Source organism: Scomber japonicus, chromosome 22 (genome assembly GCF_027409825.1).
Source record: "Scomber japonicus isolate fScoJap1 chromosome 22, fScoJap1.pri, whole genome shotgun sequence".
In the NCBI taxonomy this organism is placed as follows: Eukaryota; Metazoa; Chordata; class Actinopteri; order Scombriformes; family Scombridae; genus Scomber; species Scomber japonicus.
Window position 1 is genome coordinate 9,892,856 of NC_070599.1, and position 14,784 is coordinate 9,907,639.

The window sequence follows — 14,784 nt, forward strand, 5'->3', positions numbered from 1 at the left end:
CTGTACTCATCATCTCCATTTTTACTAAACCATTCATCCTACTTCGTCCTACATTGATGACGCAATTTCCTGTTACGTCCTTGCCGGGGGGGATTCATTAGGACCGCGTGGTCAAATGCCTCCCAAACCACCTCTAACATACGTCACCACCTTAGTGACGTATGTTAACGTCAGGTGTAACCAGGGTCAGCTGCCAAACATCCCACTCTGTGTACTATGGTCACATTTCTGTAAAAAGACAAAAAAAAATGGGACTTTTAAAGGATCCATGTGAAAGATATATAGCCAATATATTAATAAATGATCAATTAACTGTCAGCCTATATCTCCATATAAAACCAGCTTCTTCTATTATTGTTTTGATTTTTTCAAATCAGCGTTTATCACAGAAGCCTAAATGATGTGTGGATGATAGATTGAGATGAAAAATGTCGCCTTGTTATGGACATGATAAATCTGTGAGTAAAATCTGTTGAAGCTGTAATGCTGCAGTTATAAAGTCATCTTCCTCATCAGCAGACCACCAGGATGCTTTCTGTGGGGTCACCTGTAGTCTGCGCTGTTGGATCAGTCTATTTCTTGCAGAGTAGTTGGTTGTAAAGGCATTTGAATACATTAGTGATGAAACCTGCACTTTTTTTTCAGTGCTGATGGTGCAAACAGGCAGAGGTTCTGCTGCTGCGCCTCATTTTCCTGCACCAGTGTTCAAACAGCTGCTAACAGAGGCGCAGGGGTAACAGCTCTCAGGCACAGAGCACTTTTAAATTCATATCTAATATTTAATGCAATAAATTCCCTCCTGGATGACAATTCAAGCTCAAATCTTTCCTTTTTTTAATCCCTTAAAGCAACAAAAGTGTGTTAAAGTGTTATTTTTGTTTCAGATGACAAAACTAATAAGATGAATAAAGGTGTTGAAATGACAACTCTTTACTTCTTAAACCTGAGATACTTCCTGAGTGAGTCAGAGCTAAAACTACATCCACCTTTAACTTGACTCATTGTTTTCCTTTGTTTTTATTTCAAACATTTCTTACAAGCACCAGTCGGGTTAAAACCCAACAAAACGTGCTTGTGTCCACAGCCCTGCTCAGGAATGTGGAAGCTGCAGGTATTCCAACCTGTTAAAAGTCAGCAGATGCTGTTTTGACAAGACTCTGCATTCAGGAACAGACAAGATGCACCAGTTCCTTTAAAATAAGACAAATTAAATACTATTTGGTCATTTCTTTATTCTAAAAAAAAAAAAAAAAAAAAACATTGGTCAAACACAAACAGTTCAGTTTCCACAATGTAAACAACTTCTCACATACAGTAACACACAAGCAGTTTTTGGAGGAAGGAACATTTTGGAAAAAAACGAGTCCACGCGAAGTCAAAAGGCCGAGCCGCTTTAAAGCCAAGTGTAGTGATGGGTCGCTTCCACTCCCACACTAAACAGTCTACAGAATAAAGTTTATACATGACCTGTGATCCCAGATCTGCTTCATACTGACTGGCAGAAATAAGCAACTATCAAAAAAAATCATTCAGTCGTTTACAATAGTTCATGACGTTACTCATTCCGCTGCCTCAGGAAGCATTAAAACACAAGACGTAGAGGAAGCTGCACTTCAGCAGGACTGAGAGGCGAGATGCAGCATTTCCTGTCAGACACAGACCAGTTCAATGTGATGAGTTCTGAAGTGATCAACTGGCTGACGAAACAGAATAGGTTTTACTTCTTCTTCTTCTTCCTCTCCTGTATGGAACCTCAACGTATGCCGAGCCAACAGTGAAATATAAAACAGACTTCTTCTTCTTGCAGACACAGCTAATCTGTGCTTTTAAAGCGATGACTGACTTTGGCTCAACATTTTCTTCTTTCTGTTTTTTTTTTTTTTTTGTTTTTTTTTTAATGTGTGGGAGCTCAGAAAAGTGTCTCCTTCACTCTGTAAATCAGGTTTGAATGTCAAGTGGAAAAACGAGCTGTGGCAGACGTCTTATTGAAATGTGAGACAAAGTCCAGCTGCACGTGTTGAAAGGCTCTTTTTCTCCTTAATAGCTGAAATACACCAGGGACGGACGCGGCGCTGCGTTGTCTACCTGCTACACCTCCTCTGTCTCCCGTCACTGCATTAGCTGATGATGCAGGATTTTGGAAGCAGAGGCTATTTTTAGTGGCACTGAGTAGATTTAACATTTTAACTGCAGGATCATGGATACATATTGATTTGATTGATTTGAATATGTAATGTAAAAAAAAAGAAGCTGTGTTGCCTCTGGAACAATGAGGTGGAAGAGATTCTTTTTTAATGTATTTTTTTACTTGTTGAATGCACTTAAAGAAAAAAAAAAAAAAGACCACAAAGGAGTGGCGCAGCGTCCGTGCCCGGTGTGTTTTAGCCGTTAGTGCTCAGTCAATAATCATAATAAAGTATGCACCATCTAAACTACTTACAAGAACTACCTGCCTACCCTATGGCTCACCTTTAAAAGTCTAGTCAAAAAAACAAACAAAAAAAGAGAAAACATCACTCCAGTTAATAATACTAGTAATACATGGCTATGAGAGAAGAGGGAGACAAAAACCAGACTCTTCTTTTTCCATTTTTGCCCAATTCTGAAAACCTCTAAAAATGTACCTTCGCTCCTCACTGAGGGTCCCAAGTTTTAAAGCAGGTTATTTCACATCATTTGAAGGATTGTTCTAATCTACGTGACCTCTCAGGAGGAGCGGGTTGGGCTCAGATGTGGGAAACTCTTCCTCCAACCCTCCTTTTCAAACTTCTCTGTCTCTCATTTATTCTTTATTCCTGAAGGCTGTTTGGATGACTTGATACCTGCCCAGTGGAACCTACAGTACACACATATACATATATATATATGTGTGTGTGTGTGTGTGTGTGTTTCACCACACTCCTCCACAATCCAGATGTTCGGCAGTTGCCATGGAGACTAGCAGGTGGGTTTCCTCTTTGTGGTCGTGACATTTTTCAACAGCCTGATGATACAGTGTCTCTTTTTGTTGATCAGGGCGGGTGTGTGTGTGCAGATAAGTGTTGGTTTTGACTCTAGCTATTTGTAGTTTGTGTGTGTGTGTGTGTGTGTGTGTGTGTGTGTGTGTGTGTATGTTTGTGTGTCTGGAGGTAGGTGTTTGTTGTTACAGTGAAGGGGCTTCGGGCCCCTGCCTTTAAAAATATGGACTGAAGCAGGGGGTCCTCACACTCTTCCTGCCACATATAAGAGCTGTGACGTCACCTGTGGGACCTGAGTGTGGTCAGTGGATCCGAGCTGGTCATGTGATGTGTGATGGTCCCGGGAAAGAATCAAGACTGAAGGATTGTGTGTGTGTGTGTGTGTGTGTGTGTGTGTGTGTGTGTGTATGTGTTTCTATTCCTACTCTCATATCTCTGAGTGTGTATGTGTGTGTGTGTGTGTGTGTGTGTGTGTGTGTGTGTATCAGTGCGAGTTGGGCTGCTCTACTTTGAGCCCCACCAGTGACGGAGGCATCTGCCCTGCAGTGGAGGAGGAGCCGGGAGGAGAGGCCCTGAGGCTGGAGCCCCCGGAGGAGGAGGAAGAAGAGGAGGAAGAGGAGGTCACTGCGGGCCGGATGAGTGGGGGTGGAGGGTGGTTGTGGGGCGCCCGGTTCTGGAGCGGGCGAGTCTGCAGCGGAGGAGGCTGGCGCAGGAGGCTCGGGGGGGCTGAGGGAGGTGCCGGGCGCAGCAGCGGAGGTGGCTGGGAGAGGGAGGAGGGGGTCTGGGTGGAGGAGGGGGGAGAGGAGCTGCCGGCGGCATCTGAGGGGGAGTCCTCCATTTTGACCTGAGGGGAGGGAGGAGAGCCAACAGTGGAGACGATGAAAGAAAGAAAGTGAGATAAGAGGAGAGAGAGTTGTGGGGAAGTAAAGAGGTGGAGGAGAGAGGGAAATTCAAAAACACACGTCAGGACACGCATCCATGTTTAAACCACAGCAGATGACCAAATATTAGCAGCACCACCTGCTCCTTCTGTTCAACATCATGACACATCACTAATTAACTGTTCGTGCTATAATTTAAAGGAGTAGTTTAACTTTTTTTTAGATTTTTTTTCCTGTCTAGAATCTAAGATGAGAAGATTTATATCAATATCATGTCTGCAGGTGAAGTACCCAGCTGGATGTATTAACACAATGTTGAACTACTCCTTTAAAAGTGAAAATTATACTACTATGTCTAATTTCGTGTGTATCTATCTCTGTCAGGCCTACCTCTTCCTCCTCCGTGCCTCCGTCTGTGGTTGCTGCCATTTCCTCGCTGCTCCTCCTTGGGTCTCTCTGGTCTCGGCTGGTGGCCACCTGCTCGGCCGCCCACTCCCTCAGCACCTCGTCCAGGTTGAAGCGGCGCCGGTAGCTCACGAAGAACGAACTCACCTGAACCCAGAGAGAGAGAGATGTTAGAGGAGTTAAAGGAAGGAGGAAGGAGGAGGAAGAGGAGGAGGAGGAGGAAGAGGAGAAGGACAGATGGTGGCGCTGCGTTCAAGGACATCGGAGGCAGAAGGGAAATGAAAGGAGGCATGGTGGAGATTATAGCCTACAAAGAAAAAGTGCTTATCTAAGACGGAGGAGTCAAGGAGAAACTGGAGGAGAGGAGCTGGATAAACTGCTGGATGGAGGGTCAGAATAAGGTGAGAGGTGATATCTGGTGGTTTTTCTTTCTTTAAACGCAGCATGTGTTCAACACTTGAGGAAGAGGAAGCTCACCTGAGCCGGCGTCTTGGTCCCTATCACCTCGGCGATGGCTGAAAAGTCTTTACCGTAGCGACGGATAGCTGCAAAGGCAACAGAGAAAAAACATTTGGTTAATACTGCACTCCAAACTTCTTGCTTCTTTTCTGTGTCACATGTCACGGGGTGAGAGAGGAGAGGCAGGAGACTTACTGCAGGTGTGTTGGTGTGTGTGTGTTTTCTGTTAACCTTCATCTGAGGTCGCCTGGCTGAGTGCACCTGCTCTTTTCCAGCCCTGCCCTGCTTCTCGCTCACATCATTACACACATTCATACGTTTCCGCCTCTGCTTTCTTTTCCACCATTTGTGCCGAGCAGCTGCAGCTGATGGAGGTTAAATGCTTTGCTCAAAGGCATGCCGACTGCAGCTGCGAGGGGGGGGGGGGGGGGTCTTTCTTAATTTTTACCTGCGACTTCGAACTTGAAAGACATTTTAATCCCTGCTCCTCTAACTCCTCACTTTGACTGTCTTTTTTTTTTTTTTTAATCAGTGTCAGTCAGAATTACAGACACATTCATCTCGTGGCATGCAGAGCCCTGTGTCCATGGCAACAACCAATAAATAACCTCATCACTCATGAATCCACCTCTAATGAATCGGCCTCATTGAATATTCCTCTACAGTGTCTCAGCTGTCACACTGCTGTAGATGCAGCTTCACTTCAATTCACGTACATTACAGCTCAGAAGAAGCTGCTGCTGATTTCAACTTCAAATATAGAAAATCTAATCATAAAAAGGAGGAACACAAACAATCATTTCCAATATATTCAGCCTAGCATACAGTGCTCTTCTCTGGCTCTCACACCTACAGTAGGTGCAGTTTCTAAGTGTGGAGAACATGAATATGAATGTGTCTAACACTCTCCAATCTAGCTGTGAATGTGAGGAAGGTAAAGAGGAGGAGGAGGAAAGGATGATGATGCTGCAGCTTTTTACTCACCCTGCACAGCCAGGAGCTGCTCCTCTGTGGTCCAGCGAGAGTTCATCTTAGGGGCAGGCTGGGTAGAAGAGGGAGAGATTAGAGTGTGAGGGGGGTAGGTGAGGAAGAAAGAATGGGGGGGTAGGGGAGAGGAGGTGAAAGTGACAGCGTGGGAGCAAAGAGCAGATTAAGACTAATCTCAGTCCCACAAGGAGTGAAATAATATCTGAAGGGAGTTAATGAAGGGCAGAGTGAGTAAATGAAAGTGGAGAGAGGGGCAAACTGGAGACAGATCAGAGACGGAGAAAAGTGAATGCGGTCAGGAAAGACAAATATCAAAGAGGGATGGATGAGGGATGTAAAAGAAAAGAGAAAGCTGCACAGAAGACTTACCTCAGAAGGTTTGAAAGTGTTGACACCATCGTTTATGCTCTGTTTCAAACTACTGTTGTTCTGTTTAATAGACTGGACCTGAAAAAAAAAGGAAGAAAGAGTTTATTTTTTGGCTTCTACAACCTCATATTTACTTTCTGATGATCACAAAAACACTCGTACCTGTCTCTTGAGTGACACCAGATGTGTGTCCAGCTGTCTTATTGTCATCACTCCGGAGTCGTGGGAGGCCGACAAGGACGTGATGTCTCCCTGCTCCAAGTACATGCCTTTAGGCGGCCTGCGGCGGGCTCGGAGCGGGTGGTGGCGGTACTGAGCGCCGATGCTCTCCTTCTTCACGGGGCCCGAGCGGCCGGGGATCACCTTGTCGGAGGCGGTGCTGTTGGGGTTCTGTTTCACTGCCTGCGCGGGCCCAGAAATTACAGAAATATCAGAAACCGGCGACCGCAGTGCAGCATCAACGCTATGTTAAATACATGAAGCTCAGTCACTGCTAAATTTTATATCACTCACCTCTTTCTTGGCATCAACCTCAAAGTCGCTGTCACTGCCCGGGTCTCCTTCCTCGACGTCTTCATTACTGCAACAAGAAAACAAAAGGAACTCAAATAAACACAAGCATAGTTAAACTTACTCTCTAAATAACTGGAGTCAACTGTGATGATTCCTTTAAAAATAATCTCTGAAACGCTCAAGACTGTCGAGCCACAAAATAACATCAAAAGCGCTACTTCATATTCTGAGTGACGTGCTTATCGAGTGTCATTGAACTAAACACTTGTCTAAATGTCAGATCTCAAAAAGGTGTTTGTGGGAGCTTCTTTCCTGCTCACTCCCTGCCTTCTCCTCTCTCCCTTCTAGTCAGTCAGTTTCCCTCCAGGGAGTCATGAAAGTTTCATGCTTCAATTCTCATACCTGTCATCTTTCTCCCTCTTGCTGACCAGCCTCCTGGCTTGTCGGTCCATGACTGAAGTCCTGGTCCTGGTTTTCTTCCAGCTGTAGTAGTACTTCACCAGACTGGAGATCAGCTTGTCTGGAAGCTGCGCACAAAAAAACACACCGAACCAATCAGAAATCAATAAAATGAGACTGAAAGTGTTAATATTTTCTGTGTGTGTGTGTGTGTGTGTGTGTGTGTGTGTGTGTGTCTCTCCCAGCCTCTCACCATCTGCTGGATGCGGTGAAAGCTTTTCCCATGGAAGCTGAAGGCCTGTTCAAACAGCACTTTATCTTCCACCGTCCACTCGTCTGGGAAGGGGGTGAAGTTAGCGAGGTCGGCCAGCGAGCGCTCCACGTCGTGTTTGTGCCACAGCAGCATGCCGAGCGCCTGGAGGAGCAGACGTGTTCTTTTAATACGGTTTCAATGAGTGAAAATGTGATAAACGCATTGGTTTCTACATTACCTGCTCCATGTTGTAGCCATGTTTCTCTTTCGCCATAAAGATGTACTCGTCCACTGAGAAGAGGAGAGGAGAAGTTGATTTTTTAAAAAAGAGGACAGGCAGCAAATATCAGTAAGAGAAGGAGAGATGGAGAACGAGACATGAATGAAAAAGACAAAGAAAGATGACGCCAAGGGAATTTAAAGAAATGAGGGACGGTGATGAGAAATGTAGGCAAAGTGAAGGAGAGAAAATGAGAGCACAGGAAGAGACAGAGACAAGGAAAATTGGCATTCTCTCCTCAGTATAGAGCCATTAAAACTGAAGGTCATGTTGTTAAGCTTGTACCGGTGTGTGCGTGTGTGTGCGTGTGTGTGTGTGTGTGTGTGATCGCTTACACATCGCATCAGAGAGCTGACTGCTTGGACACCAGACCAACATGCTCCTCTGGTCCTTCTCATTGTAGCGGGCCGGACTGTCTGGTGACGGAAACAAAGAGACATTTATAGAGATCACGCATATATCTGAATCCCTCTTCTTCTTCTCATCTCTCTCTCTCTCTCTCTCTCCCTGACACTCTATTTATCAAACTTTTTCCTCTCCTTTGCACGTTCTCTTCCTTTTCTTCTGTCTAGACTCTCATCAGTGCTCCCTCTTCATTAGGAGGAAAGACAAGGAGGCGACATTCACCCCGCCAGCCTGTAGACTCTTTTGGAGATTCCACACCTGTGCACCGCCAAAATCCAGACAGTCATATTGCTTCTTTGGTGCGATCTGACTGCTGTGGGATGGCTCAATCTTTCTTTATGGAGTCGTGTTATAAATGTAAAGTGGTGTTTCACTGAGCCAACTCAAAAACCACGGCGCAGATAAAAAGCCAGAATATTTGATTTTAATCTGATTTAACTGGAGCGACTGCACGTTGTGAAACTATAAACAGTCAGAAAGAGGAAATGAATCGAGGCCGGTTTGTGTTTACTGAAGCAGATATGGCAAATAAAATAAAGGTTTGAATTTTGTTTTAACGAGGACTAGACACCCACCTCAAAGAAAACAATCTAAAACACTGTTAGGACTTCAAATTAGGCTTTATAGGATTGATTAAGTTGATTTATAGGGTTAATTTGACTATACATACACATCCACTGAAGATCTACAGGGTTTAAATAATGACGTTTCCTCAGTGTTTCCTCTGGCACTCTCTTCCCTTCTCTCCATTTTCCTCGTTTCCAACAGTAACGCTGGTCATTTGAACTTCAACCTCCTCCTCACTTGCGTTTCCCTCCCCAGTCCATCTCAGTGTCCTACACATCTCTCCTCTCCTCTATGTCTTCTTTTCAGGCTTGATTTCATCTGCCTCTCCCTCCCTCCCTCCCTGCCAGCTTACCTGGTTTGAACTCGGGGATCTGGGCCTGGTAGTCTCCTCCTACTCTGATCATACTGTCTGTAGAGAGAGAGACAGAGAGAGAGCAAGAGCGAGAGAGGACAAACATGAGTTATTACTTCCTGGAAGGATGGATAAGACAGGAGTGGTAGACACAGGAGAGGAGGATGAGGGAAGAGCATTTTTTCTCCATCTTACAATAAACCAAGAGAGCACCAAAGGATAGAAACAAAGACATCGATGGCAGAATATACCAGAGGGAACAACAACAGAGGCTGATAGCAGCTAATGCTAAGAGCTAACAGCTACACCTAAAACCCTTCACAAGTCTTAATGTTTCAAAAGTGCTCCAAAGCTCTGGCGTTAAAAAGGTGCAGTGACATTAAAGCCCCCAGTTGTTGTTCTATGCTGAAATGTATATCATTGTCAGATCAAAGTTTCATTAAGGAAATTAGTCAGCAGAGTAAGAGTGCTGCACACAGATTGACTTTCCCCCTCACACATCAGCACCTGATTATCCTTTATTAGCTTTAATAACTCACAATGTTTTCTATTTTCTCTCCACTGTGACGTGCTGCTCTGATCAAAAAGACGACTTAATGAGCTGAATCAGACGTATCCAGATGTGTCTCATCTGGTTATTGATGAGTGTTTTAACAATGGCCTGTGAGGAGCAGAGGAGCTCCTTATGTCCCTCCATTATAAAATGCTCCAGTGTAAGCAGCAGATGTAATTAGTCCAAACAATCCTCAAGTTGACGACCTGTGTGCGACACTTTGCCTGCGAACCTTTCCGACGTTGGACCAAACCACACTTTTGGCTGATAACCCCCACACTGGGAGACCTCTTTTAATCCATTATTTAAATTATAGTGGCTCTAATGGCTTCAAGAGGCCAATAACTGCTGACTCTTTCTGTCTATACTTCAATTTACTTAAAAGGTGCACTGAGGAGTTTTTTCTTGAACACAAACAAAAGTTATGTTTACATTCAGTGTCACTCACTAAATAGATGAATCCTTCAGGTCTAACTGGATCATTTCCTTCTTCATAAAACATCTGCAAAGCCAATTTTTCTTGAACATTTTGAAACCTGCAGTGTTTACACCCTGTGTTTACTAGCCTGTGGCTTTCTTCGCTGTCTTTTTTGGCGCTTCGTTGCATTTCTTGGCGTCTTTCAACCATCCGCAGATCAGTGGCGTACTGTGAAAACATTGGCAGGACTGTGTATTGTGTCACCCGCGTGTGAACATGTGTGCGCTGTACAAACAAAGCAGGTTCCAGCTAGAGGTCAAAAACTCCACGGGGTATCTTTAATTGTTCTAAACGTTTAGGGGGTTTTGAACAGTTTGGCTGAACCAGGAAGTCTTTAATCACAGCATGTAACGAGCTGATTAAACACAATTATTATATATTGTGATAAATATCGGTATGCGCCATCATTTATCGTGATGTCGCTCGTCGCTGAGTAAGAGATCCAGACGGAGACAAACAAAAAGTACGACAGCGGATGGCAGACATTAAGTAATTAGAGCTGTAGTAAAGCCAGAGAGAGATGGAGGTGATGGAAAGAGACGTGAAAAGCGAGGAGTGAAGAGAGACTGCAGAAGCATGAGAGAAGCAGGGAGGCAGAGGAGGAGGAGGAGGAGGGAGAGACAGATTACGCTTTCCTGAGGGACAGAGGACAGGAAGGGAGGAGAGGGGGATGATAGAAACTGGAGGAGATGGTAAGAAATGGGTGGAGAGAGAGGCAGGAAGTAGAACAGTAAAGAAGAGGGTTGGAAGGAGAGAAAGAGACACTGGGTGGAGAGATGAAATGAACACTGGAGACGGACGGAGGAGGAGACGGAGGCAAAGATGAAAATGGCCGTTGTAAAAAAAAAAAAAAAGCTTAATCAGCTGAGGAAATTTAAAAAGTCTCAAAGTTGAACTGTTTGTCTCTTGATCTGGAAAAAAGACGAGGCGCTGAGTGAAATAATGGCTTAAAAAGAAAGATCAGCAGCAAGTCAGAGGGTGAAGGAGAGAACGGAGGAAGGAGAGATGTATGTGGGCAGAGGATGACAAGGATGGAAGAGTGTGGGAAGGGAGCGGAGGAAGGAGGGAGGGAAAGGAGGAGACGACAGAGGAGAGAGCGGTGCGCAGGGACTGAAGAAGCACTGCAGCGATGCGATGAACGCAACCGGAGCAGCTGGCGTTGATGTGAACGTCCATCTTCACGTTAGAGGAGTGAAAAGTCAGGAAATTTAACATGTGTGTGTGTGTGTCTCTCTACCGTGAGCATGCTCTTCATCACTGCTCTCCTCCTCAGAGTGAGGTTGGCTGTTGCCGTTGGTTACGGTCTTGGCTCTGCTCCTGGACAGGACCCCGGCCCCCGAGCGCTCCATCACTGAGGGCATGTCTGCAACAAACACACAAAAAAACCCCTAAATATATAAAAAACCCTAAATATAAACATTTCAACACTCACACAAAACGCTACATTGTCCGCATCGACGATTTAAGTCCCCGTAAAACGGTTCAACGTGTCGTTTATCAATGTCGAGCTGGCTGCAGTTTGTTTTCACTTGAAACCCCATAAAACCTAATTCAGTCTTGTAAAGTAGAACAGCACCTTATGCCGCTGCCTTGGAAGCATTCCCGTTATTTTCCCCGGAGCCGACTTTTATTTTCCAAACACTGGTTTACTGTACGAGAACTCATTCACACTCAGAAACTCGGTTATCTCCCCCTGACCCTCATTATCACTCGGTGGCCCTCTGCGTCGGCTTTGGCTCTCGAACCAAAATAAACCTTGCTCTGTTAGCAGCTAAAGGAAATGTAAGGTGAAGATGTAACGTGGCCCGTGTTTGTTGGCTGCAACGCAGTGTTCACATCAGCGCTGACTGCTGGATCCCAACTCACGTTCTGATACTGACCTGAAAAACACCCACACTGATTAACTCCAGCATTCCTCTGTTCCTCCACATAGATTCAAATATGCTCCTGTCACAGAGTAGAGATGATGGTGACTCATGGGCTTTTATATCGGCCAATACAAAGAACCAGTACCAGTGTGTCATTAATAAGCCGTGGGGAAGATGCTGGGATCATTATTTATGTGGAAGGCAACATCAGGCTTTACTTAAACCTTACTTTACTAACACAAAATGTAACAAATTAATACATTGATATTATTCTATTAGTTGTTCAGTCTATGAAATGTCAGAAAATGATGAAACATTTTCATCATAGTTTCTCTGAGCCAATGAAAATAACTACAGTTAGAAAAAAATACTTTTTTTCTCTTGAAAAACGATTAATCAACTATCCAAATAGTGATCCATTTAATTGTTGGCAAACAATCAAACATTCATGTTTAAGAAGCTGGTACCAATGTATTTTGCTCATTCATTTTATGTTACTGTCCACCGACTCATTACTTGACTAAATAGTTTCATCTTCAGCCCTTACCTCTGTTATGTGATATAAGGCTTTATACACACCATATATCCAATTTCACCATCATATGTCTGGCCTGGCATCATTTTCAGACTCTACAACACTACACAAACCATTGTTCATACATGTACACACTACAGCTGCAACATCATTAATCAATTAGTGGCTGACTATTAAATAAAAGGCCAACTATTTTTATAATTGATTGTTTTGGGTCCTTTTTCAAGAAAGTTTGTCTGATTGAAGCTTCTTAAATGTGAATAGTATCTGTTTTATGTAGTCTAACATGATATTAAACTAATTAACTTCAAGTTGTGGACAAAACACAACATTTGAAGACATCATCTTGGGCTTTGGGAAACAGTGATTGATATTTTTCACCATTTTCGGAACCAGACAAGTAAAGTTAAACAATCAACAAGCTAATCAATAATGAAAACATGGAAGTTGCAGCCCTACTATACATAAATGTCTTTTTAAACATGCTGAGGAAATCCATCACAGCAGCAACTTGTACCCCCTTCAAAACTTGAAAAACAGCCTCCACAAACACCCACAGTCCCAGCTCACAGTGAGGTGGCATCCTGAGAAACTACGTGGAAAAAACGTGCCATGGATAACATGAGGGCCCTCCTGCGTACAGGGGGGGCTCTCATTTTAAAGTGTAGAGCTATGTTATTATGTAGCCAACTAGCCATGCCTCTTTTTCTCCCTCTCTCTGTATATCTCTGGGTCAGTTGAGTCCCTCAGTAGCACAAAAGACTAGACGGTCAGCCCAGGACACAGATCCTCCAAACAGTAGAAAGTAACCCATCAGAGCCCCTCCCTCCCACACACACACACACACACACACACATACATACACACACATACATTTACAGTATGGCTACAAGGTGACCACAATAAAAAGACGTGTGTAACAAACAGACATCAGGCACCGAGTATGACACGCTTACACTTGCTTTCTTCCTCCCTCACATCAGCAACTTCATCTCCAGTTTCCTGACTTGAACTGCGGCCAGAACAAAGCAGGGACGGGCGGGTAGGAGCTGGTTTCCCTCATTCCCAAACATTAAACATGAGTAGTTATGATGCTGCTTTCTGAGCAGGGTGAGAGAGAGAGGATCATCAGCCAGAAACAGATGAAATCACTTCTAGAAAAAACTCCCTGCAGACAATACAAGTGTCTGAGGCTCTCTGGGGGTCTTTGTCTCTCGGTGGTGGCCCCTCAAAAAAACTACAACAGCTGTCCCCTGAAAACTCACATCACCCAAACCTTCACTATCTCTGTCTACATACACACACAAACATTTATATCTGCTTTTAAATGAGAGAAATCGATTAAGTTATACAAGCTGTAATCACTTTCAATAGTAGAGTTTTACTTTGTGGTAGCCTCTGTCTCTGTCACAATTAACTCCAATGAAGTTATGGGCTTAAACTACTACTAACAAGTATTGCTCAACCAGCCACTTCATGCTTAGTAACACATTTTTCCTAATACAACCTCTCATCACCACAAGGAACTTTGTGCTCCTGAAACTTTCAACACTTTAAATCTGATATAAACATTTATATATACACACACACAATGCAACACAAAGCTCATCCACACTACACATGGTTTATTAAGTGTAATAAAAGATAAGCTATAACGTGTTTTTCATTTGTTCAACTCTCTCTCTCTCTCACTGATGCATCATTTTTCACTCAAAATGAGGAATAACATTTAAAAGGATGCTTGTAAAATGAATGATAATAGTAGTAAGTTCAGAGTGGCCGCACAGTGAAGCTAACATGACTTTTTTGTTATGTTGCTTTTTTTTTTGTTATAATCGGTTTATTGTATAAATGAGTTCATTATTGAAGTTCATAAAAACATGTGAGGTGGCTGGTTTTGCCTGAGCCACGTTTACTGCCTAAATAAATCAATATTTCCCAGCTTGTGGTCGGTAGTCATCCGTGTGTGTTGTGTGTCAGACTCTCAAGTCCTTTTGTTTTCTCCCACGCTAACGTCGCTCTCTGGGTCATAATAACTCCACTCGGCGGTCTCTTTCGGGACACACGGTAGCAGTTTGGACGGTCCAAGTCATTTCTAGTGGGGGTGAACAATTAAAAAAAAACCAAGGCGACATTCCCCCCTCTCTCCTCTCCTCCTTCTTCATCAAAGTGCAACCTGAAGTCACACCGACTTGGCCGCCGGGATGCTAACGTTAGCTCGCGGCTAGTACCCCTCGCGTTAACGTTACATTATAGTAACGTGAATAGTTAGAAGTGGAGATAACAGTCATACCTGCTTGTTTCCTTCCTCTCCGCTTTTCCCGAACTCAAAAACTTATCTCACGCCTCTGTCCGTGGCTCACAATCCTCTCCGAAGTGCTAAAAAGAAAATTATTGCATCTAAAACGGCTTAATTCTTGCCTAATTGATGAGCACGGGCAGTACAATGAAGTGGATAGATGGAAGCAGCCGTGTGTGTGTGTGTGTATGTGTGTGTGTCTATGTGTGTGTGTGTGTGTGCGC

At 44.0% G+C, this 14,784-nt stretch overlaps 1 protein-coding gene across 1 annotated transcript; it reads right to left on the bottom strand.

The window, feature by feature from the left end:
- Nucleotides 1-3,441: 3,441 nt before the first annotated feature.
- On the bottom strand, nucleotides 3,442-11,219 carry rcor2 (REST corepressor 2). Its single transcript, XM_053343769.1, has 13 exons — nucleotides 11,096-11,219; nucleotides 8,828-8,884; nucleotides 7,839-7,919; nucleotides 7,462-7,514; nucleotides 7,224-7,385; nucleotides 6,974-7,098; nucleotides 6,572-6,638; nucleotides 6,221-6,460; nucleotides 6,059-6,136; nucleotides 5,687-5,744; nucleotides 4,721-4,788; nucleotides 4,229-4,390; nucleotides 3,442-3,801 (listed from the first exon to the last, which is right to left on the bottom strand). The coding sequence occupies exons 1-13, from the start codon at nucleotides 11,217-11,219 to the stop codon at nucleotides 3,442-3,444; spliced, it is 1,635 nt and encodes a 544-aa protein (XP_053199744.1).
- Between the last annotated feature and the right edge of the window lie 3,565 nt (nucleotides 11,220-14,784).

Bases quoted from the DNA above. Each gene is read 5' to 3' on its own strand.
- rcor2 (XM_053343769.1), bottom strand. From the start codon at position 11,219: ATGCCCTCAGTGATGGAGCGCTCGGGGGCCGGGGTCCTGTCCAGGAGC. The intron at 8,885-11,095 runs GTAGAGAGACAC...CTCTCTCTACAG, and splicing joins TGATGAAGAGCATGCTCACG to ACAGTATGATCAGAGTAGGA. The intron at 6,461-6,571 runs GTGAGTGATATA...GGGCCCGCGCAG, and splicing joins AGGTTGATGCCAAGAAAGAG to GCAGTGAAACAGAACCCCAA.